This window comes from Aotus nancymaae, unplaced genomic scaffold (assembly GCF_030222135.1).
Source record: "Aotus nancymaae isolate 86718 unplaced genomic scaffold, 86718_ANA_hifiasm-v0.15.2.pri h1tg000158l, whole genome shotgun sequence".
NCBI classification, from domain to species: Eukaryota; Metazoa; Chordata; class Mammalia; order Primates; family Aotidae; genus Aotus; species Aotus nancymaae.
Window position 1 is genome coordinate 314,743 of NW_026988573.1, and position 22,474 is coordinate 337,216.

The window sequence follows — 22,474 nt, forward strand, 5'->3', positions numbered from 1 at the left end:
GTTGCAGACACAGACACAGGTGGGCGGGCGCACTGGGGAGGGCCTCGGGGCGCTGGGCCTGGTTTGGTTGAGCCACCTCCTCGTGCCATTCTCAGATACTCTCCATTCATGGCACCTGCCGCAGGGCAGCCTAGAGAGGCCCTCACCCGCATCCAGCGATGCTTCTGAGTGGCTGGAGGGATGTGCTGCGGAGCCGTGGCCTGAGCTCCCTCCAAGGACGGCCTGGTTGGCTTTGCTCAGGCCATTCTAGTTGAAAGCATGTGGGCAGGTGGGCTGAGCTGGCTGCTGGGGACAGGTGCTGCTGATGGAGGTGGGACACGTGGCGTCAACTCCCTCTGATGATAGCGGCCACACTTTCCTACTGCAGATATTTAGGATGGCCTACTACGTGAGGAGCAGTGAATAGTCTCATCTGACACCAAGGCTATGAATGGGGTGGTATCCAGAGACAGGCTCAAGGGTGAGGTCCTTGCTCACAGTGACGCAGCAGCTAACAAGCAGGAGAGTGGCAGTGGGACCCAGGTGAGGCTGGCTCTGAGCTCTCCACTGTGTTCCTCTGCCTCCGTCAGCAAGAGAAGCAGATGATGCGGATCTGGACAACCCGGATAGAGACGTGCTCCAGAAAGGAAATGGCAGAGCTGGGTGGAGGGACCCTGGAAATCCACCAGCTCAGCCTCCTCATTTTGCAGATGGGACCACGGAGGCCAGAGAAGAGGAGACGGGGCCTCCTCAGCTGCTCTCCTGGACCGCCTTCCCCAGGAGCCACCAGACTCCTTCTTGCTCCTGGTCCCTGCCCACCTGCCAAAGTCACGAGGTGGGAAACTGCTCAGTTCCGCTGCCCACCCAACCCTGTGGGGTCAACAGCTGGGCAGGACAGGGCTTTCCCACTTTTTGCCCTCATAACTCAACTCCCTGGAGAATTTGAGGACAGATTCCAGACCGTGTTCTGGAAGACCTGCCCCAGATGGCCCAGGCCTGGGTAGAGTGAGCTTCCATAGCGGGGCCTGTGCCCCACTCCTTGGTGCCCAGTCACATAAGCATCCTGGAGTGTGTGCTGAAGACCTGCTGTGTGCCGGGCACAGGGACACCACCGCAAATGAGACGGGGTCTTCCCTGTGCCCACGCAGCTGACCTGCCAAGGAGTGAGACGCAGTCGAAACCACCATTTGAATGATTCATTCATCTCAAGGCCCCTGTAGCTGGGGCTTCTCATGGAGGGTACAGAGTCTGGGGGCTTCTCCAAGGAGGTGACATTTCAGTTAAAGTTAGGGGGCCCAGGAGCCAATGAGAAAAGGGAGGTGTCTGAGCATGGGCTTCATACGGGAAGGGGCCTGAATGTTCCAGGAGCTGAAAGAAAGCCCAAGGCAGGAAGTGGACAGTGAGTGACAGGGCAGGACGTGGACAGTGAGCGACAGGGCGTAAGACGAGGCCAAGCCTGGGAGCAGGGTGTCCCCTTTGTGGTCCAAGGTCCCCTGTTATAGAAACACACCACAGACATCCGCCATGTATCCACCTCTTCCCAGCGGGCTGAGACTTGTGAGCTGGAAAGTGCACTGGCACCAAACACATTTCCACACATCCAATTGTTTAAAAAAATCTCCTCCCAGCACTTTGGGAGGCCGAGGCGGGTGGATCACGAGGTCAAGAGATCGAGACCATCCTGGTCAACATGGTGAAACCCCGTCTCTACTAAAAATACAAAAAATTAGCTGGGCATGGTGGCACGTGCCTGTAATCCCAGCTACTCAGGAGGCTGAGGCAGGAGTATTGCTTGAACCCAGGAGGCGGAGGTTGCAGTGAGCCGAGATCGCGCCATTGCACTCCAGCCTGGGTAACAAGAGTGAAACGCCGTCTCAAAAAAAAAAAAAAAAAAAAAAATCTCCAACAAGCAGAGTTTTAGCCATTTAGAGCCCACCTGCTTTGCATACCCTACAAAGCTACACCTGGGTCTGCCCGCCCTGGCTACGACAGAGCTTGGTGACTGTAAGACCCCAAGCTGCTGCTGCCCTTGCGAGCTCTCTGGGCCCGAGACTCCCTGCCATGCTGCTAGATGCTTCGTCCTGTCTCCCCCAGAACAGCCTTGCCCTCCTCCTTCCTGGGTGGTGGCCCCTCACTGTCCCCTCTGGGCAGTCTCAGACATCCCTCCTTGGGGACCTCCCCTCTCCTGAAACCCCACCCAGCCCTGCCCACTACAGCTTGTGTGTTCATACTCTTCCCCCTTGACTAGCCCTCTAATCCTCGAACTCACTCCTTACACTCCCCCCTCCCCAGCCAGATTCTCATCCATCTTTGTGTGCACGAGGTACTGAGCACAGCGGCTTGCACCCCGTCGGTGGCTGCTGCCTCCCCTCCTGCTAGAGGAGGAGAAGCGTTGCTGCTGAGGTCTCTGCATCATCTGCCTTAGGAAATGTCAACCCAGAACCAATCATAAAGCAACCCCAGAGGCTGCCAAGAGGAGGGGGTGGGAGGACCCTGTCCTCCAGCCTCCCCGCTCCCTGCCGAAATCAAGAAACACCACTTCCTCTCCCAGCCAACCCCAGCCTTATTAACAGGCTTCGTTTTAGAGCCACCTCCTCCGCCTCTGCTATCTGCTGTGCTAACAGGTCAGCTGCCGTTTTGTGTTAAACTCCTTCTCATTTATTGCAATACCACTTTTTATTGACATGGAAATAAAACTTACAATCAATAAGATATTATGAAATATACATCAAAACAAAAGTCACTGGAGCGGGCGTTTTCATCTGTTCTCGGGAAGGAACAAGGGTTTACGGTGAGGGGGTGGAACACAACATTTTTCTTCCCTATTACATGATGTGATTTTCAATGAATCTATAAAGAAAATGAAAACATAAATAGAGTAACCAAACAGAATGATCCCTGCAGCTGTCAAAACTTAAAACAGTTCAGGTTTCCTTTGATTTCTGTTTTAAGTTTTGAAAAGTACATAGATCATTCTCTGCTTTTTCCTTTTCTCTCTCTCTTTCTTTCTTTCTTTTTTTCTCTTTTCATAGGGAGCCTTTTTCTTAAATCTGCTCATTCAGGGTCTGTTCGCTTTGACCCCTGGCAGCTAAACTGACCAAATGATCAAGTGGACTCAGCATTTATTTCTGAGGCCACCGGCCCTGCCTCGGTGGGAACCTCTTGTTCTGTTTATGAATCCTCAGCGGTGCAGAAAGTTATTCCTTCCCTTGCTGGACACCACATCAAAGGAGGCTCACAGGTGTTTCTTCCTTCTGCTAAAATAGTGTCACCCTGGAGAAAAGGGGGAAAAGAGGGGCCCCTCCCGGCTTCTGCACACATACTGCGTGCTGGGCACCCGCGGCGCTTCACCTCCGTGGCCTTATCTAAATCTTGTCATTAAACCATCGGGTGGGGACGGTTTTCCCTGTTTGATGAATGCTGGGAAACCGAGACTCCAAGAGGCCAAGTAACTTGCTCGAAGTCACACAGCACAGAAGGATCAGAGTCCCGTTCCAATCCTGTCTGTCGACATCAGGCGGGCGCTGGTGAGGGCTGCCAAGGCAGCCTAGTTGGACTCTCATTTCTTTTCTTAAGAACACACCCTTCCAAAGAGGCCTGACTTGGAGACCTCCATACATAAAGCATATCCTGGAGGGGCTGCCCAGCTGGCTCAGGACAAGGGGTGTTGCGGCCTGAGCTCCTCTGACCCACGAGGGGTTGGGGGCCTCTGCGGAAGCCACCCATCTTCTCCCGTGTCCTCGGTGTGGACGAGGCTAATGCGGACTGACACCTGGGTCTCCAAACACCAGTCCGGTGCGCTCCTACTCCCCCGACCCCGCAGCCTTTCAACAGTGAGGCCACGACAAGCGAAGGGGGTCAGACCGTGAAATGGGCTCCATCCAGTTTCATGGTTTCAGACACGCTCCCCCAGCTCCCACCGCAGCGACTGTCAGAATAGCGAGACTCGGATGGGAAACTGCCTTCACTAATCCATCTGGCCCTGAGCCCATTCACCCCCCGATGCCCACCTCAGCACAGTCTCAGAAGGGAGCATGGTCTTCTCAGACTGAGCCACGTTTTCAAAGCACCTTGTCCTACTGTGAGCAGCCGTCACTTCGTCTGCATGTCTTTGCTCTCCCGTCCTCCCATCCTTAGGAGAGAAAGAGTTTCCTAAATTGCTTGACGGGAACCAGGGATCTCCTTCCTTTGGAGGTGTTAATTTGTCTTTTTTTTGTTTTTTTGAGACAGAATCTCACTCTGTCGCCCAGGCTGGAGCGCAGTGGTGTGATCTCACTGCAACCTGCACCTCCTGGGTTCAAGAGACTCTCCTGCCTCAGCCTTCCGAGTAGCTGGGATTACAGGCGCCCACCACCACACCCAGCTAATTTTTTTTTTGCATTTTTAGTAGAAACGGGGTTTCTCCATGTTGGCCAGGCTGGTTTCAAACTCCTGACCTCAAGTGATCTGCCTGCCTCGGCCTCCCAAAGTGCTGGGATTACAGGCACCTGCCATCCCACCTGGCTAATTGTTTTTAGTAGAGACTGGTTTTTTCTGTGTTGGCCAGGCTGGTCTCAAAGTCCTGACCTCAAGTGATCTGCCCATCTCAGCCTCCCAAAGTGCTGGGATTACAGGTGTGAGCCACCACACCCGGCCCAACTTTTCTTTTTCTTGAGATGAAATTCACATAAAATTAACCATCAGCCATTTTCAAGTGTGCAGTTCAGTGGCATTGGCTATATTCACAATGTTGTACAACCATCACCCCTCTCAAGTTCCAAGTTCATCACCCCAAAAGGAAACTCCATCCCTGAGAGCAGTCACGTCCCCTTCCCTCCCTCCAGCTGCAGGCAACCACCAACCTGCTTTCTGACTCTTTGGATTGACCTGTTCGGACATTTGAAATGGGTTCATACACGTGGCCTTTTGTGCCTGTCTGGATTCTTTTCCTTGGCATGATGCTTCCAAGATCCATCCACATTGCAGCATGGATCAGTGCTTCATTCCCGGTTACGGCTGAATAATATTCCATTGTGCGGATGTGCCATGCTTTGTTTATTCATTCGTGAGGACACTGTGTGCTCACCACCTGTTGGCTATTGAGAATAACTCTGCTATGAATATGCAGGTACATGTGTTTGAATGCCTGTTTTCTTTTTTAAAAAATTTTTGTGGGTACATAGTAGGTGTATATATGAACACCTGTTTTCAATTCCTTTGGTATATGACTAGAAGTGGCATTGCTGAGTCACATGGGGTAATCTCATCGTTAACTTTTTTTGTCTGTCTTTTTGAGACCTAGTCTTGCTCATCTAGGCTGGAGTGCAGTAGCACCATCTTGGCTCACAGCAACCTCTGCCTCCCAGGTTCAAGCAATTCTCCTGCCTCTGCCTCCCCCATAGCTGGGACTACAGGCATGTGCCACTACGCCAGGCTAATTTTTGTATTTTTAGTAGAGATGGGGTTTCACCATGTTGGCCAGGCTGGTCTTGAACTGAGAGCCAACTGCGCCTGATCCTCATCTTTGACCTTTTGAGGACTCCTCAAACAGATGTGTTAATTTTATAACTAGTTCTCTATTCATACAAATGGAGACGGAGCTGCTGATAATTCAAAATAGCGAGTCCAGCAGTAGCCACTACTGGTATGACTACTTTTTATTAAGAGGCTTCCAGGCCCTCTGCTGAGAACTTTGCCTACACTGAGAAATGCTCTGCCACCCTCCGAGCTGGGGGCTCTCATGATATCTATTTTCTAGGTAAGGAAACTGAGACTCAGAGGTTATGCTTTAGAACTTGCTCAAGGTCACGCAGAGTTGAGAAGCCAGAGTTCCACTTCGGGTGGCTTGGCCCCCAAGCTCGTGTTCTTAATCACTAAACTGTCATGTCCCGATCATGTGCCAAATGGTTTCTGTTTGGATTGCAACGTGACAGGGTAGAGGCTGGCAGCGACGGATCTCTGCTCCTAATTATGCCAGGTTCAGACTGCTATGAAAATGAGTTTGCCTTCCTTGAGCACGCCCCAGCTGTGAGCAGCGGGAGCTGGCCGGCGGGTGACTGGAATGAAACCCCACGCAGTGGATAACCCACCAAACAGATAAGTGACACTTGACTGCAAAGTACGACGCTGAGTGATTGCACGCCATTGGGGCGGTGAGCTTTATCCCTCTGTTCCTTCAGAAAACATCCTGTTGTCCCCATAACAGCTCCCATTTATTGGGCACTTACTCCTTGTCCACCACAGTGCAGAGATCATCTGACCACAGACCAAGGAGCGGGTATTGTTTTTCCATTTTACAGACGAGGAATCCTGGGCCCAGGTAGTTTGAATAAACAGGTGCAGAGCATACAGGTGTCATTCACCAAGCTGGTGTCAGTCCAGGTGTTGGGATTTGAGAACGCACACTGCTTCTCAATCAGAGGCATCATTGCTTTTAGGGACCTCAGATTTTATCCGGGGGGAAAAGTTTCTGGGAGTTGCTTCCCCAAGACGATGAGCTGCCTCCTGTGAGTGACGTGGGTCTGTTCCTAACCTCAGATGATACCTAGCCAGTTTTTATTGCTCTTTAAAAAAATATATCCAATCAAGGTATTAGTTCCTTCCAACCTCTCACGTTCGCCTTTTGTCAAAACGGTACGCGTTTCTCCCTCATTGCCCTAAACCTGCTGTTGAGTTACCGGCCCCCAGAGGCCGCGGGCTCCGAGCGATGCATCCCCGCACCGAGTGTAATCAAACATCAAGCTAAGTAGCAAATAAATCTCTCGATCTCATAAGCTGCACAGCGAGATCATGTAAATGCAAATGAAGGACCTGATTTCAAGCTGTCGAGGGGGAGGGGAGGGAACGCTGGGGCCCTGTCACCGTGACCGCCTCACACGGCAAGGGCCATACATCAGCCTCCAGTACAGAGCAGGCAGCGGGAGGGGAGACCGGGCTGCCCCGAAGAGCCGGGACCAGGCAGGCAAGAGCGCAGGCAGCCTGGGTCCGTGGGAACCAGACAGGGCTGGACGGGCTGGAGGGGTAGGCATGAGAACGCCTGGAGGGGCTTCCCAAGGCTCTTTCTGGACCCGAGCTGGGAGCTGCTATGGCAGTCTTAACACTAAGACAGCAGTAACAGAAGCCATCATTTACTGAGCCGCCTCCTGGTGCCATGGAACACTCTACAACCTCAGGAGGTTTTGCAGGTGAAGAAAGAGAAGACCAGACAAAGCAAGGGACCTGCCCAAGGTCACACAGGAAGTGGCACAGCTGGGAGTCCAACTCAGCTGAGTGAATCGGCATGCCAGCTCCCAAATTGTCCTCCGTGACCCCCCACCCCTCAGCCACCAGCCCCCATTACAAACCCAAGCAGCATGGCAATGACACAGAAGACTTTCTCATAGATAAAACAGAAACATGTAACTTAACTCTGTTGGGTGACTTTTTAAATTATGAAAGTAAAACCTCAATACCAAAACAAGGGCCCCCACCTCTAACCACACACCCTCACGCGTCACAGTTACAGGGCTGGGTTTCCTTCCAGTGTTTTTTCCAGTGCATTTTTTTTTAACGTGGTCGTAACAGTAGTCTATGTAGAATTTTGAATCCGGCTGTGGGTTTTTTTTTTCGCTTGACATTATTTTATACGCCTTTGATCACACACGGATGTGGTCTTCTCATGCGTGGCTTTTTCGTATCATTATGCAATGTTCAACTGACGCTCACACAATGCACAGGGTTCAAAGCACTGGGCTTCTAAGAGGATGCCTGAGCCCTTTGATGCATAATGCACCTTATTTTACATGATTGTTTATCTGAGGTTCTCATTACGGAAATAAATAAATATCCTCTATGCTAATAATGATCACAATTTGCATTTATATTGTGCTTTTCATTCGAGGATCTTAAGTTGTTTTACAATAATGAACTACCCCTCCATGAGCACAATGGTATGTGTGCACATATGTATGCATGGGTGTAGCGATAGACAGATATTTATTTAATAACTACCGGGCAATGGGATTTCACGTAGCTGCGCTTTAATAGAATGCAGGAGAGGGAGTGGAGGCTTTTCAACTGTCGAACAAACATTCATTTAGTTTAGACGCAGGGCTAGAGGGTTAATGAGCTACACTATATGTGGTTGGCAGGAAGTGGGAGTGATTGATTCCTTTGAGGGCCTTGCTCGTGTTGGAATGAACGTCTTGGGTGGGTCTGAAACTCAGATATCGAACTCCCTGACAGAACTGCCGCTTTGGAAGTGACCGCTGGCCCGTTTGTCTGGACTAAGATCTGGGTCAAGGCTGTCTCGGCAACAAAGCCAGCTGGCTTCCCCACTTTTCGCCTCTTCGTTTCTCATTTCTTATGTCTGAATTTTTAAGGTATCTCTTTAAAACCCACAAGACCTTTAAAGAGGTGCGCCTAAGTTTTGCAGTAAGAAATGAGGGCTAGGTAAGGAAAAAAGTCGATCGGGTGGGAAATGGTTAGCCTTGAGTTGCAAGGCTGGGTCACTTGTTTTGAAGACGTTGTGCCTTGCAGACAGGCTTTGGTGAAGCTCCAGGTCTAGGGACCTTTGTTCCTGGATCCCAGGTAGCTTCTGATCAAAGCAACAACCTGTGGGAAACGTTACCTGCACTTGCCTCTGGCTAGCCCCAGTAGTTCTCACGGCACAGGCGGCTCCGAGGGGCTTCCGGGCCCCAAGGCTGCCTGCCCGGCTTGGTTCCCAGCGTGAGTTTCCAGGGCCTGGTCCTCCATGATGGGGAGTGGAGGGAGCTGATATTGCAAGAGGAGCCCGGAGAATCCCAGGACCCCCTGGGACGGGGAGAGAGATGGTTTTAATTAGAGCTGAGAGATGGGAAATAAGGCAGAGAGGGATGACATCTTAATGAGGTTTAATGAAGCTGTCTGCTGATGGGGACAGCTGTCACCCAGAGCTGTATTCCAGCCAAGCCACTTTGTGATGGAGGAAACTCGCAAAAAGGCAGTTTGAAGGCAGCTGAGGAGGGCGGGGTGGTCAGACTCAGAGCTGGGATTTTTCTCCATTTGCCTCTTAATTCCAACACCTCATTGACAAGGGGTTCCAGCTAGTGGGCCATATTAAAAAAACTTCCAACATTTCAAAATTCCCAGTTGTACAAAACTAAGGTGTGCCTCTTAAAAGACCTGGTGGATTTTGCATGAGACGTCTTAAAAATTCAGACATCAGAAATGAGAAGTGCAAGGATTTTGAGGGCTGAAAGGGTCTCTTCCCTTTTTGAGCCTTGACTCCTTGCTCGTCCAGTGGGGATACCATGGCCTCCCTTACAGAGTTTTGTGAGAGTTGGGGGGTTGCTGGAGTTAAGCACAGAGGTGCGACGTCCAGGAGAGGTGAGTTTAACCCCAGCTTTTCTATCGACTACCCGGGTGCTGTTGGACAAGTGTGAAACTCTTTAAGCTTCAGTTTTCCCATCTGTAAAATGGGAATACCTCCTTCACAGTGAAGTTGGCAGAGTTCAGGGAGAAGCACAAATACTCTTAGCACTTGCTCAGCACATAGTAAGTGCTCAATAAAGAGGGCACAGGACATCCTATGAGCTTGCACGGAGGAGGTGCACAATGCATGTTGATTCTCTTCCTTGTTTCTCTCTTCACTGCATGGTAATTCTAAGGGATCCCTGTGCAGGGAGGGTGATCTCGGCCTCCGCAAGGCACAATAGCCAGGCCACACCGGCTGTCCCAGGATCTTTGCACATTCCAGCCTGCGACCTGTCTAGGAGACCCTTTTTGCCTCTGCAAATGGCCACCTCCCATCCTGGCCTGGGCTGGTGGGGCAGGCTGATGAGGCCCGGGGTGGCTGATCAGAGCAGAGATTTGGGACTGAGTCTCATCAGTTTCACAGATGTCAGAGTGAGGTTGCCATGTGTCCTCGTGTGTTTGTGCTGCTGTAACAAAATACCTGAGATGTGGCAATATAGAAAGATTAGACACTTGTTTCTCACTGTTCTAGGGCTGGGAGTTCAAGATCAAGGCCCCAGTGGTTTCTGTGTCTGGTGAGAGCCGAGGCTTTGCTTCCAAGATGGTGCCTTGTTGCTTATCCCCCAGGATGGGAACGAATGCTGTGTCCTCACGTGGCAGATGGACGGAAGGAGATAAAAAGGGCAAACTCCCTCCATCAAGGCCCCCTTTTTTTTCTGAAGTGGAGTCTTACTCTGCCGCCAGGCTGGAGTGCAGTGGCATGATCTTAGCTCACTGCAAACTCTGCCTCCAGGGTTCAAGAGATTCCCCCTGCCTCAGCTTCCCGAGTAGCTGAGACTACAGGCGTGTGCCACCAGGCCCGGCTAAGTTTTTGTATTTCAGTAGAGACGGGGTTTCACCACGTTGGCCAGGATGGTCTCGATCTTCTGACCTCGTGATCCACCTGCCTCAGCCTCTCAAACTGCTGGGATTACAAGCATGAGCCACCGCACCTGGCCCATCAAGGTCTTTTATAAGGGCACCTATTCCCCCATAAGTGCAGAGCCCGCGTAACTCAGCCACCCCCTAAAGACCCCACCTCTGAATACTGTCACATTGAAATTAAGTTTCAGCATGAGTTTGGAGGGGATAAAAACATTCAGACCATAGCACCGTGGAGAAGCAGGTGGCCGTCAAGTCTCAGGTGCATTTCGATGGCAGCTGAACTCAGATGTTTGTCACAACCTGCTTGCCCATGTCTTAAAGTTTGGGCCTGGGAGCTCCTCTGAGTGCCTCTCTGTAGGTCCTTAGCAGGCTTCACACGGCCCCCTGAGGTGCCCAGAACCCCGCCGCCCCTCTGTCAGGCAGCTTTTCTCTGTAGGCCTCTCGAAGGCCCCAGTGGACAAGCTGGGGAAGGAGGCCCAGGGTCAGCGCTGGGCCCTCCCACCTCCGGCTCTATGCCACTCCCTGCTCTAAGCCCCCTTGGCTCTCTTGCCCTTCCTGGCTACCCTCGGAATCTTCTTCAGGTCAGTTCTCCCCAAAATGTCAATTCAAGGTCTGTATGTATCTTACTCTTCCTGACTCCCCTTCCCCCAACCCAGTCAAGACAGCTGTCCTGGGTCCCGGTCCCTTTATTCCTGAACAGCAGCTCCTCCGTCATTTTGTTCAACGTTGTTATTATGTTGATGAGAAAAGAAATCAGTGTCCGGCCGGGGCCGTCTGCGCGGCATCTGCATGTTCTCCCCACGTCTGCGTGGGTTTTCTCCAGGCACTCTGGTTCCCCATCCCAGAGACGTGCATATTAGGTGAACTGGTGTGTCGAATGGTCCCAGTGTGAGTAAGTGTGTGTGCGTGCGCCCTGTGATGGGATGGATGGGTGTGTGTGTGTGCCCTGTGATGGGATGGATGGGTGTGTGTGTGTGTGCCCTGTGATGGGATGGATGGGTGTGTGTGTGCGCCCTGTGATGGGATGGATAGGTGTGTGTGTGTGCCCTGTGATGGGATGGATGGGTGTGTGTGTGTGTGCCCTGTGATGGGATGGATGGGTGTGTGTGTGTGCGCCCTGTGATGGGATGGATGGGTGTGTGTGTGTGTGTGCCCTGTGATGGGATGGATGAATGTGTGTGTGTGTGCCCTGTGATGGGATGGGTGTGTATGTCTGTGCCCTGTGATGGGATGGATAGGTGTGTGTGTATGCCCTGTGATGGGATGGATGGATGGGTGTGTGTGCACCCTGTGATGGGATGGATGGGTGTGTGTGTGTGCGCCCTGTGATGGGATGGATGGGTGTGTGTGTGTGCCCTGTGATGGGATGGATGGGTGTGTGTGTGTGTGCCCTGTGATGGGATGGATGGGTGTGTGTGTGTGCGCCCTGTGATGGGATGGATAGGTGTGTGTGTATGTGCCCTGTGATGGGATGGATGGGTGTGTGTGTGTGTGCCCTGTGATGGGATGGATGGATGGGTGCGTGTGCGCCCTGTGATGGGATGGATGGGTGTGTATGTGTGCGCCCTGTGATGGGATGGCGTCCTGTCCAGTGTCGGTGCCTGCCTGGTGCCCTGAGCTGCTGGAACAGGTTCCCGCCACTCACACTCTGCACTGAAATAAGTGGATTAGAAAAATGAATGAATGAGTACAAAGTATTAAAAATCTGTGGCCGGGCACGGTGGCTCATGCCTATAATCCCAGTACTTTGGGAAGCCGAGGCGGATGGATCACCTGAGATCAGAAGCTCGAGACCAGCCTGGCCAACATGGTGAAACTCCGTCTCTACTTAAAATACAAAAATTAGTTGGGTGTGGTGGTGCGCGCCTGTATTCCCAACTACTTGGGAGGCTGAGGCAAGAGAATCGCTTGAATCTGTGAGGCCAAAGTTGCAGTGAGCCAAGATCGTGCCATTGCACTCCAGCCTGGGCAACAAGAGCAAAACTCCATCTCAAAAAATAAATAAATAAATAAATAAATCTGTAAGATGCTGCGTACGATCATCATACGAACGCACAGCCATGGACGATGCAGTAGCAAAGCGCCAAGCAAGCCCTTCGGATTGGTGACGTTTGTTTTTTACCTGTTTGTTTTTTTTAGTGGTAGGTAGGAAGGGCTCTTGGCAATTTTAGCTTTTTAAACCTTCATTCTTGATTTAACCCATTACCACTCTGACAGCCGTCACTCATGCTTCCCCCCCCAAATTGGGTAAATAATGATCTTACTTGTTTTTATTAATCTTTCTTAAATGTATGGATAGCTCACATTGACATCAACATTAAATATTAGAAGTGTTTTGGGGTTTATGGAGAAGTTTGGTGATGTTTTTGTGACCAGACTGTGCCATGGGAACTTAATTCTTGTTACCTATTAGCCTATGGTAAAATTGGTTTTCTTATGCGTCGTTTTGTTTAAAGTTGCAATTTCCAAAAACATATTGACAATGTTGAGTGAGGACTTACTGTCGTGTTTTCCGAAGTGATCGCTCTTTCCATAAACCTTAGTCTATACATCAAACGGTGGACTTTTGCCAGGCACAGTGCCTCACTCCCATAATCCCAGCACTTTGGGAGGCCAAGGCAAGAGGATCGCTTAAGGCCAGGAGTTCAAGACCAGCCTGGGCAACGTAGTGAGACCCCCACCTCTCCAGATAATTTAAACATTACCTGGGCACGGTGACGCGGGCCTGTAGTTCTAGATACTCTGGAGGCTGAGGTGGGACGGTCACTTGAGCCTGGAATGTCGAGGCTGCAGCAAGCTGTGATCATGTCCCTGCACTCCAGCCTAGGCAATGGAGCAAGACCCTGTCTCAAAAAAGAACCCCCCTAAACCCAAAAACAAAACAACAGAAACATCAGCCTTTACCTGCGGTCTGTGTGTAAGGCGCTGTGCTGTGCACCACTGCGTGGGGCTGAGAAGGCCCGGAAGTCGAGACTCCTGTTCCGTACGAGCAAAACCTGTAGATCTGCACACGTGAAAAGACAACCAATCCCAGGCCATCTACGCTAAGTGCCCGATCATGAAACAGGAGGCAGCAGAGACCGTGGAGTCAGACGCGGGTTCAGACCTGCCTTGGCCTCTCAGCTGTGTGGCTTTGAGCCAGCAGGACCCTCCAGCTGGCCACGCTTTCTTTTCCATGCCTGTGAGATCGGGATGATGGTTACGCCACGTTGCAGGGTTGTTTTATGAATTGGCGGTAACAGGGGAGCCGGGCACGTGGATGCCAGGACTATAGATATTTGATGAGCACGTGGCCAGGCGGGTGTCCAGTTAGCCTGTTTTGTGGGGCAGAGGAGCTGGCAGTGGGTGGATATGCTGTTCCTCTAGGGCATTTGCATGTGAACAAAGGGACTCTGAGACACAGTGTACCTGCATCTGAAGGGCTGGACTGTGGACAGTGGGATTTCAGGCCGTGGAGGTATCTGGGGCCAGGTGGAATGGAGGGGAAGGTTGCCGAGGACTCCCGTGACTGCAGCCTGGGCGGACACCCAGGCTGTGCTCATTTGGTTGTGCTTTGCTTTGCTTTATTGCACTTTTCATGTAGGAGTCCTCACAAAGCCCCGTGGGTGGCCTCCGGCGGCACCCGAGTCAGGCCCAAGAACCCCTAGAGTTTCCTGCCCATTACCCTCTCTGATACTGCGTGGTGTAGCCTGCCCGAAGATGGAAGGAAGTCCCGGTGCCAGGGCGGGAGGCTGAGGGGTTGACGGGGCTTCCTGGAGCGTCCAAATCCGCTTCTCGGCTGAATTCCTGGGAAGTCCGCTTCATCCTTCGAGGCGACACTACGGTCTGGAAAAGTCCGAGGAAATGAGCAAGCCACTGCTAGGGGAGTTCTCGGGGATTTCAGGATGAGACCCTCTAGTCTAGGAAACATAAAAATACATTTGAAAAAAACAATCATCGTGTTGTTGCTGTGGTTTATCTGGTGCCTGTGTTCATGCAGCTCTCGTGTGAAGCCGGGTCTCCTGTGCGGACAGAGAGCACATTGCTCCGTCAGCAGGGAGTTGAGGGAAAGGGTTGGCAGCCACAGTCACGGATGAATGGCTGCTGAGAGAGGGCAGCTGCCGGGGGTACAGTGCGAAGGGCACACATCGGGTCAAGAACGTCATGACCCCTGAAGGGGTGCTATCTTCAGTCACTGCCCCCAGCCAGGGAGCCTGCACGTCTGACTTGGAAACCCAGAGATGAGTTCTGCTGCTGTCTGGCTGCATCCCCGCGGAGCAGGGCATCCTCTGGGTGTCTCGCTTCTTTCACTCCACACTTTATGTGAGGACCACGCGTGTGGTTACTCATAGCGATGTTCTTTCATGCTCAGAGTTTCTCCTGTCTTCCCTCCCTCCTTTCTTCCTTCCTTCCTTCCTTCTTCCTTCCCTCCTTCCTTCTTTTCTTTTTTATTTCTTTCCTTTTCTTTTCACAGGGTGTCTCTCTGTCACCGAGGCTGGAGTACAGTGGTTCAATCACAGCCCACTGCAGCCTCTATCACCTGAGTTTGAGTAGTTCTCCCACCTCAGCCTCCTGAGTAGCTGGAACCACAGGCACACGCCACCACAGCTGGCTATTTTTATAATTTTTGTAGAGATGGGGTTTTGCCATATTGCCCTGGTTGGTCTCAAACTCCTGGGCTCAAACTATCTGCCTCTCTCAGCCTCCCAAATGGCTGGGATTACAGGTGTGAGCCACCACATCTGGCTCATTCTCAGAGTTTCTTAATCTTTGCGGGCACTGTTGGCATCAAGGGACGGATAGCTCCTTGAAGTAGTGGGATTGTCTGGCAGCATTCCTGGCCTTTACCAACTAGATGGAGGACAGCACCCCCTCCCAAGCCGTGATGACCAAAAATGTGTCCAGACATGGCCAGATGTCCTCTAGGGCACATTCTCACTCTAGGACCATTACTGCAGGGTATTCTGTGCTGTGAATATGTCACAGATTTTTTATCCGCCAGTGATGGCCACTTGGGTTGTTTCTGGCAGTTGGCAATCATGAACTGAGTGGCTATTGCATTCTTGGGTGGATGTACACATTCATTTCTGCTGGATGTCCAGGATGGAATTGTTGGGTTATTGAGCAGGCATATGTTTAGCTTTACAGCAGAGATACTGCCAAACAGTTTTCCACAGTGGTTGTAGCAGTTTACATTTTCACCAAGTGGAAGAGAATTCCAGTGGCCCCAGATCCTTACCAATAGCATTGAATTTTTGCTTTGCATTTCCCAGAGGTTGACCCCTTGACATATGGGTCTTGGCCACTGGGATATCCTCTTAAAGAAGTTCCTATTAAGTAATCTGCTCACTTTTTTTTCTTGTTGATTTGTAGTAACTCTTTATATATGATGGATAAGACTCCTTTGTTGTGTATATATTAGATATCTTCTCTCACTCTAAACTCATAGACTTTTAGAACCAGGGGCACTTCGTGCTTTCCACATCAAATACCCTGGTGCACATGATTGCCATTGCTTAACTGTCCTTTTTGCAAGACAGTGAATTTCATAAGAGCAGGGCTGTGTGTCTGATCTGTTCACCCTAGAACTCCAAGCACGGAGGGCTTAGTGCTGAGTGGGTACAAAATAAATATCTGTAGGAACGAAAGTATGAGCAGACCTCCCACTGGGATGATTTTTCTTCTTAGTCTAAGGCTTCCATGTTTCAACAGTTATTGATTCCCAGGAAACCACATGAAAGAGCAGAGATTGAGGTACCCGCTGCCCCCTTGCCCCCCGCCTGAGGGTGGCAGCCAGCTCCTGAGTCTGTCTGTCATTCCCCTGCCAGCTGGAACTCTGCCCACCTGCACTTGCCCTGAGGGAGGCGGGGCCTCTCCCAGAGAAGTCACATTTTAATTAACTTCCCCGGCAGTCACTGGAGAGGCCAGATCATTTTCATAAACAAATGAGAGGCCAGAGCTTTGTCTGTAGCTCAGAGAGCATAGTATGGAAGGAATTCAAAATAAGCCACCCTGCGGAGTCCCCATGCACCCGCCTGAAACTCAGAGCTCCTTCACTCTTGAGGGACATTGGGGGCTGGGATTTGAGATGGAAAAGAAGAGGGAGAGAAACAACTGTTGTGTAGAAAAGAGCAATGGTCTCAAAGTGGGCTGTATGAACTGCATGTCCGTGTACCCCCAACATTCAAAACCTAACTTCGGATGGGATGGCATTAGCTGGTGGGTCTTTTAGGAGATGAGTAGGTCATAAAAGCAGAGCCCTCATGATGGAATTTATGCCCTTAAATGAGGAGGAAGAAAGCTAACTCTCTCTGTTCTCTGCCACGTGAAGATACAACAAGAAGGCGGCCATCTGCAAACCAAGAAGAGAGCCCTCACCAGACACCGGGTCTGCTGGTGCTGAGATCTTGGACTTCCCAGACTCCAGAACTTGGAGGAATAAATGCCTATTGTTGAAGCCACCCCGTCAGTAATAATTTGCTATGGCAGCCTAAGCTGACTAAGACATGAGCATTTCACCCACTCATTTATTCAACCCCTATTCATTAGCAGCTGTTCTACACTGAGAAAAGAAGAATGAGAATAAAGACAGGGTATACAAAACATCTCCACACCTTCTGCTCACTTTTGTGCTGAACCTAAAACTGCTGTAAAATATAAAGTCGATTTTTTAAAACATAACCTTAAAAAATAAAGATTGGATCCCTTTCCTTGTGGGGCACACAGGCTCGTGAGGGAAGACCGACATCAAACTGATCCTTATGCGATGAATGACTTAATTACACGACGTTGTGACTTTATTCAAGATGTAATTCACATTTCCTACAATTCACCCATTTACAATGTAGAATTCAGTGGCTTTTAATATATTCACGGAGTTGTGCAACCATCATGCCACAATCAATTTTAGAACATTTTCATCACTCCCCGAAGATCGCCCCTAGCCATCGCAGCTGTCCGTCACTCCATCTCTTCCCCTACCTGTCCCCAGTCCTGGCAACCACGAAGCTACTTTCCATCCCTGGATAGGTGCTACCCTGTCATTTTGTAAGGGCCGTGAAGGTAGGCTGAGGCTGCTGTAGAGCCACCATATAATAAGGAGACTTGTCTAGGACTGACACCAATCCGGGAAGACTTCCCAGAGGAAGTGGTTTTTAATATCAGGCATTTATTTTGTACCTGCTGTATGCCAACAGGAAAAAGAAGGTCATAGGAGCCATGGCTCTGTCTGGGTGGGAGTGTGTAATCCAGGTGGGGAGGGGGGGCTGCATGTGCATCCCTGGAAGTCGAGAAGGTGGCAAGTTCTAAGCCCCAAATGAATAGAACAGATAGTAAGAGTCACTGGTGTTCAGACAAGGGTGAGCCGTGCTGAACCCAGGGGTCCAGAGAGCTTCTGGCAGAGACAGGGCTTGAAGAATAAAGACCAGTAAGGGTGGGTTTTAAGCAAAGAGCAGCAGAGGCAGCTGGGATGCCTGCGGTCCTTCAGAGCAGCGGGGTGGGCTTGTCTGTCTCAATGGGGGGCCGTGGGAGAGCCTGCGAGGCCAAGCTGCAGGGCTGGGTGGGTAGGAGGCTGTGGGACCTGGACTACCAGCTGAAGGAGGGTTTATTCCAGCGGCAGTGCTGAGCCACGATGGGTCGTCCTTGACCGTCTGTCTACCTCTCAGCACCCAACCTGTGGGAGCAGGAGAGATGGGGATGTCGATGAGATGGCAGGGAACAGTGAGACCAGAGCCCACTAGACCCTTTGGGGAGTCTTGGGTGTGGCCAGAGCAGAGAGCTCCCGGGAGATGTAACAACTCTCTGACTTTGAGTCCTCGGCCTGTGGCCCATGGGCAGCGGGAGGAGCAGCTGCACCCATCCTTCTCAGTAATGGCCCCAGGACCTACTGGCACCACAAGAAGCTGGCACTGTGGGCATTTCTTTGGCTTGTGGATCTGTGTGTGTGTGGGGGCAGCCAGCCTGGGTTCTGGTCCCAGCTCTGCCACTTCCTGCTGCTTGATCCGAGGTCATCTGTCAGATCTCTCTGTGCCTCAGCTTCCGCCTAAGAAATACTGCCTCCCTGGGTGGCTGTGCAGACCAACTGAGGGAAGGCCAAGGAGCCCCAGACGTCGTGCCTGGGATGCAGTCAGAGCCCAGCAGGTGCCCATCGATGCGCTAAAGGGAGACACGTGGCAGAATGATCAAGAGCACCAGCCCAGAGGACAGGCATGTCTCCGAGTGATGCCCTGCCCAGCACTTGGGGGCCGTGGATATGGACCCTGCCTGTCTAGGCCTCAGTTTCCACAGCTATGAATAGGGGGGCTAATGTGGTTGATGACAGGGCAATTTCACTTGTACAAACCCCCTCTGAGAGGCCGAGGAGTTCCCTAGGGTTCCAGGGAGTAAGGACAGCTGGCCAGGTGCAGAGGGTGGCAGCAGCCCTGTCACTGTGTCTTCCCCAGAAGCTGAGGATTCGAGGAAGTGACTTCCTCATGTGCTACAGGAACAATGGTTTGAGTGGTCCCTGGTGGGAGGAAGGTGGGAATGAAGGTAGGAAAGATATCCCCCTCCCTCGACGGGGCCTCCAGATGAGGCCTCCTGAACTGGGTCTTTCATTTCCAGCTTGAACCAGGCAGGTCAAGGCTTCTCCCCAAACACAGCTGCTCGCTCGGGGACTGTGCCTCCTGCCCCGATATGGAGGTGCCGAGAGACCTCCCATCTCCAACATTCTCGTTCACCTGCAGCGCAGACACGAGGACCAAGGACCAGCTTTTGCTGTGTGGCCCCGCGCCAGCGCAGCCTGCGCTCCTCCCAGGGAGGGCTCTGCCACCCGCTGCTGTGCCACCCTGAAGGCCATGCGCAGGCCTGGGGTAGCGCAGGCTTCTGGTGCCTCCCTGCTGCCGGGTTACAGTATGGTTGATCTGAGACTCCACTCCTCACCTCTGCCCTCTGTCCTTCCCCCGACAGGCTGAACTCGGCAAGCCCCGGGAAAGAAGCTGCAGTCTGCCCGGCATTAATTTTAATTACGGACTCTACATCCGAGGGCTTGATGGAGGGGTCCCTGAAGGTGAGTGAGCACGCTTTGGAGCATGAGGGCCGAGGAGTGGGCGGGAGGCTGACCCCTCTTCACAGAGCCCTCCACCTAGCTCGCTGCTTGGCAGCTGGTTGGGTGCTGGAGAAAGACCCAGGGACTGCCAGCCGGGGCAGCTGGGGGGTCAAACCCAGGGCGTGGCCCAGATGAGGAGGGCCAGGCAGGGCTCTGGTGTGCGGTGTCGGGGAACAAGCACCAGCACTCCCGGCAGGGACTGTGGGTGCTGTGCTGAGTGGGTTATGAGCACAGAATGAGCCTGGGACCAACCCTCTGCCTGCCCAGAGGAAGTCAAGGGCCAGGCCAGCTCAGCTCCAGGGCAGATGCTTGGCTTGGGTACCCTCCGGCATCTGGGAGCCCTGATCCCTCCCTTTTGGGCCATCACACTTTCTGGGGGCCAGGCAGGGCTGTCACCCAGCAGGCTCAGGTAAATGGGAAGGTCAAGGACCCACGTGCCCCCGTTTCTTCTCGGTCAGCTGCCCTGAGGTGCTTCCTCCCAGGCTGACCACTGCCCTGGGGTCTCTCCCTGCCCTCAGCCATCGGACGCTGGAACGTGTTTAAGCAGCAGCCCACCTGCCCCCACGAGCTGACGCGGAACTACATCGCAATGAACCGCGGGGCGGTGAAAGCCGGCCTGGTGACTGCCCGGGAGAACTTCCTCTACCGTCAGCTCAACGACATCCGCATCGGTGACGAGGATGACCGGCGCCTGAAGAAGGAGCCGCCCTCTCTCCCTCCAAACATGACATTTGGGATCCGGGCGAGGTAAGACGACCTTCATCCCCTGAAGGGGTGGGGGTACCAGTGAATCGGGGACAAGGTTGGAGGGTGACAGGGAAGCGGAGCATCCTCCCAGCTCCAGTGTTCTCTCTCCAACGACTCTGTTGTGTGACTTCTGCAGCCACACCCTGAATCCTGCTGAGCTGGGTCTTGGCCGTGTGGCATGGTACCCTGTGGGGCTGTGCCCAGATCACCCACTTTCACCTGATGAGCGAACAGTGACTGAGACCTGTCTCTGGGCCAGGCCCAGTGGCTTATATCTGTAATCCTAGCACTTTGGGAGGCCCAGGTGGGAGGATCACTTGAGTCCAGGAATTTGAGACCAGGCTAGGCAACATGGCAAAACCCCCCTCTACAAAAAAATTTTAAAAATTAGCTGGGCATTGTGGCATGCGCTTATAGTACCAGCTACTTGAGGGCCGAGGTGGGAGGATGGCTTGAGCCCAGGAGATCGAGGCTGCAGCGAGCCGTGACGGCACCACTGCACTCCAGCTTGGGCAAACAGACTCCAAAAAAAAAAAAAGAGACCTGTCTCTGTCTTCATGGGGTGAGAGAGGAGGGCCTGCCGAGTTACCAAGCACACGCCACCCCAGGGAAGCCTCGAGAGAGGCTCTGGAGCCTGGGCTCAAACCTGGACTCTGGCCATGACTGGCCGTGGGGTCCCTGCCCCAGCTTCCACATCTGTGGAATGGAGGTGAGGGTACACCTGCTTCACAGCGCGCCGAGGCTTCAGCGACGTAAAGCATACGACAACCTGAGCACAGGGCCTGGCCCACAGCGGGCGCTCGATAAACGTTAGCCACGGTTCATGTTAACGCAGGGTGGAACGTGAGTTGCAGCTCCAAGAGCCATGAAATTTAAAAAAATGTTTTTATTGAGGTTTCACTTATACATAGTAAAATGCACAAATCGTGGGAGGTTCAGCTTAATGCAATTTTACAAATGGAAACACTCAGGTAACTATCACTAACGTAAAGATACAGGATAAATCCGGGACCCCAGAAAGCTCCCACCTTCCCCCTGAGAAACAGCTGTCCTATTCTATTCTTCCATCCCCTGAGAAATGACTGCCCTGTGGCCCCACTGTCACCACAGGTTAGATGATCCGCACGCATGCCCCAGTGGGTCCACATCCTCACCATTGTCAACAAGGGCACGACTGGCCTGGGGCTTAGATCAGCTCCCTAGTGCTAAGGAGGGCCCACAGGCCACCCAGAAGCAGGGAGGGAGCTGGGCCATGCACCCCACCCGGTCAACAGCCTGTCTTCTTCTGACCATCCTGCAGAAAACCACTGACTTCTCTCTCTTCTTCCAGAATTGACCCTTCCCAAGTCACCTTCCACATTACTCCAGAGTTATCTTGCTAACACACAGATGAAATGAGCCAGACACGACCCACGTCCCAACCCTCGCACACCTGACATTCTAGAAAAGCAGGATATAGGTGCATTTAATCGAAACTCAATTCATGGCTCACGTGATTGGAAAGCTCAGGGACAGCTTCAGGCACCACAGGATCTAGGCAGTCAGACAACGCCATCGGCGTCGGGTCTCTCTGTCTCTTGGCTGTGGCTTCCTGATTTGGGCTCCATTCTCTGAGAAGCTTCTTCCTCACCTGCAGATGGCCAGCAGCATTCCATTCTTCGGTGCAAAGGGCGCTGGGGGTACAGACACCTTGAGTTCAAGACTCTTTGGACCAGGTTTCATGACTATCTTTCTTTCTTTTTTTTCCAGACAGAGTCTCTCTCTGTCCCCCAGGCTGGCCTGCAGTGGCACAATCTCAGCTCACTGCAACTTCCGCCTCCCGGGTTCAAGTGATTCTCCTGCCTCAGCTTCCCAAGTAGCTGGGACCACAGCTGTGCGCCACCACGCCCGGCTAATTTTTGTATTTATAGTAGAGATGGGATTTCACCATGTTGGTCAGGCTGGTCTCGGACTCCTGGCCTCGGGTGATCCACCCACCCTGGCCTTCCAACGTGCAGGGATTACAGGCGTGAACCGTCACTCCCGGTTACATGACTACCCTTTACCCAACCTCTGTGGCCAGGGCTGAGATGCCAGGCCTGGGTCATGTGCCTGCCTCTGAGCCAATGGCTGAGGCAGGGGAATCTGAAGCCCGACTGACCTGGGCTGACATGTGCCTTTCCCTGGAGTCAGGGGTTAAGTCGGTCCCTGCAGTCTTCGCGGGCTGATGGTGGAAAAGGTGTACAGACCAGGGTTCTGTTCCAGGCTGGGGGTGGACGCCAGGCAGGCAAAAACAGCAATGTCCACTGCAGCAGGACTTCCCAACCCCGTCCACATCACTGCACAAGCTGGTCCTTATTACAAAAATGA

General features: G+C 52.3%; 1 protein-coding gene across 2 annotated transcripts in view; it reads left to right on the forward strand.

Annotated features, from left to right (window-relative positions):
• The window catches only part of CFAP77 (cilia and flagella associated protein 77), a 158,511-nt gene that overhangs the window by 70,225 nt on the left and 65,812 nt on the right, over positions 1 to 22,474 (forward strand). The window contains exons 2-4 of one of the 2 annotated variants that reach the window (XM_064371729.1): positions 3,113 to 3,220; positions 19,240 to 19,339; positions 19,897 to 20,125. In XM_064371729.1, coding sequence (XP_064227799.1) covers positions 3,113 to 3,220; positions 19,240 to 19,339; positions 19,897 to 20,125 — 437 coding nt within the window. The remainder of the gene's footprint in view (positions 1 to 3,112; positions 3,221 to 19,239; positions 19,340 to 19,896; positions 20,126 to 22,474) is intronic. The other variant, XM_064371730.1, reaches the window with a different exon arrangement.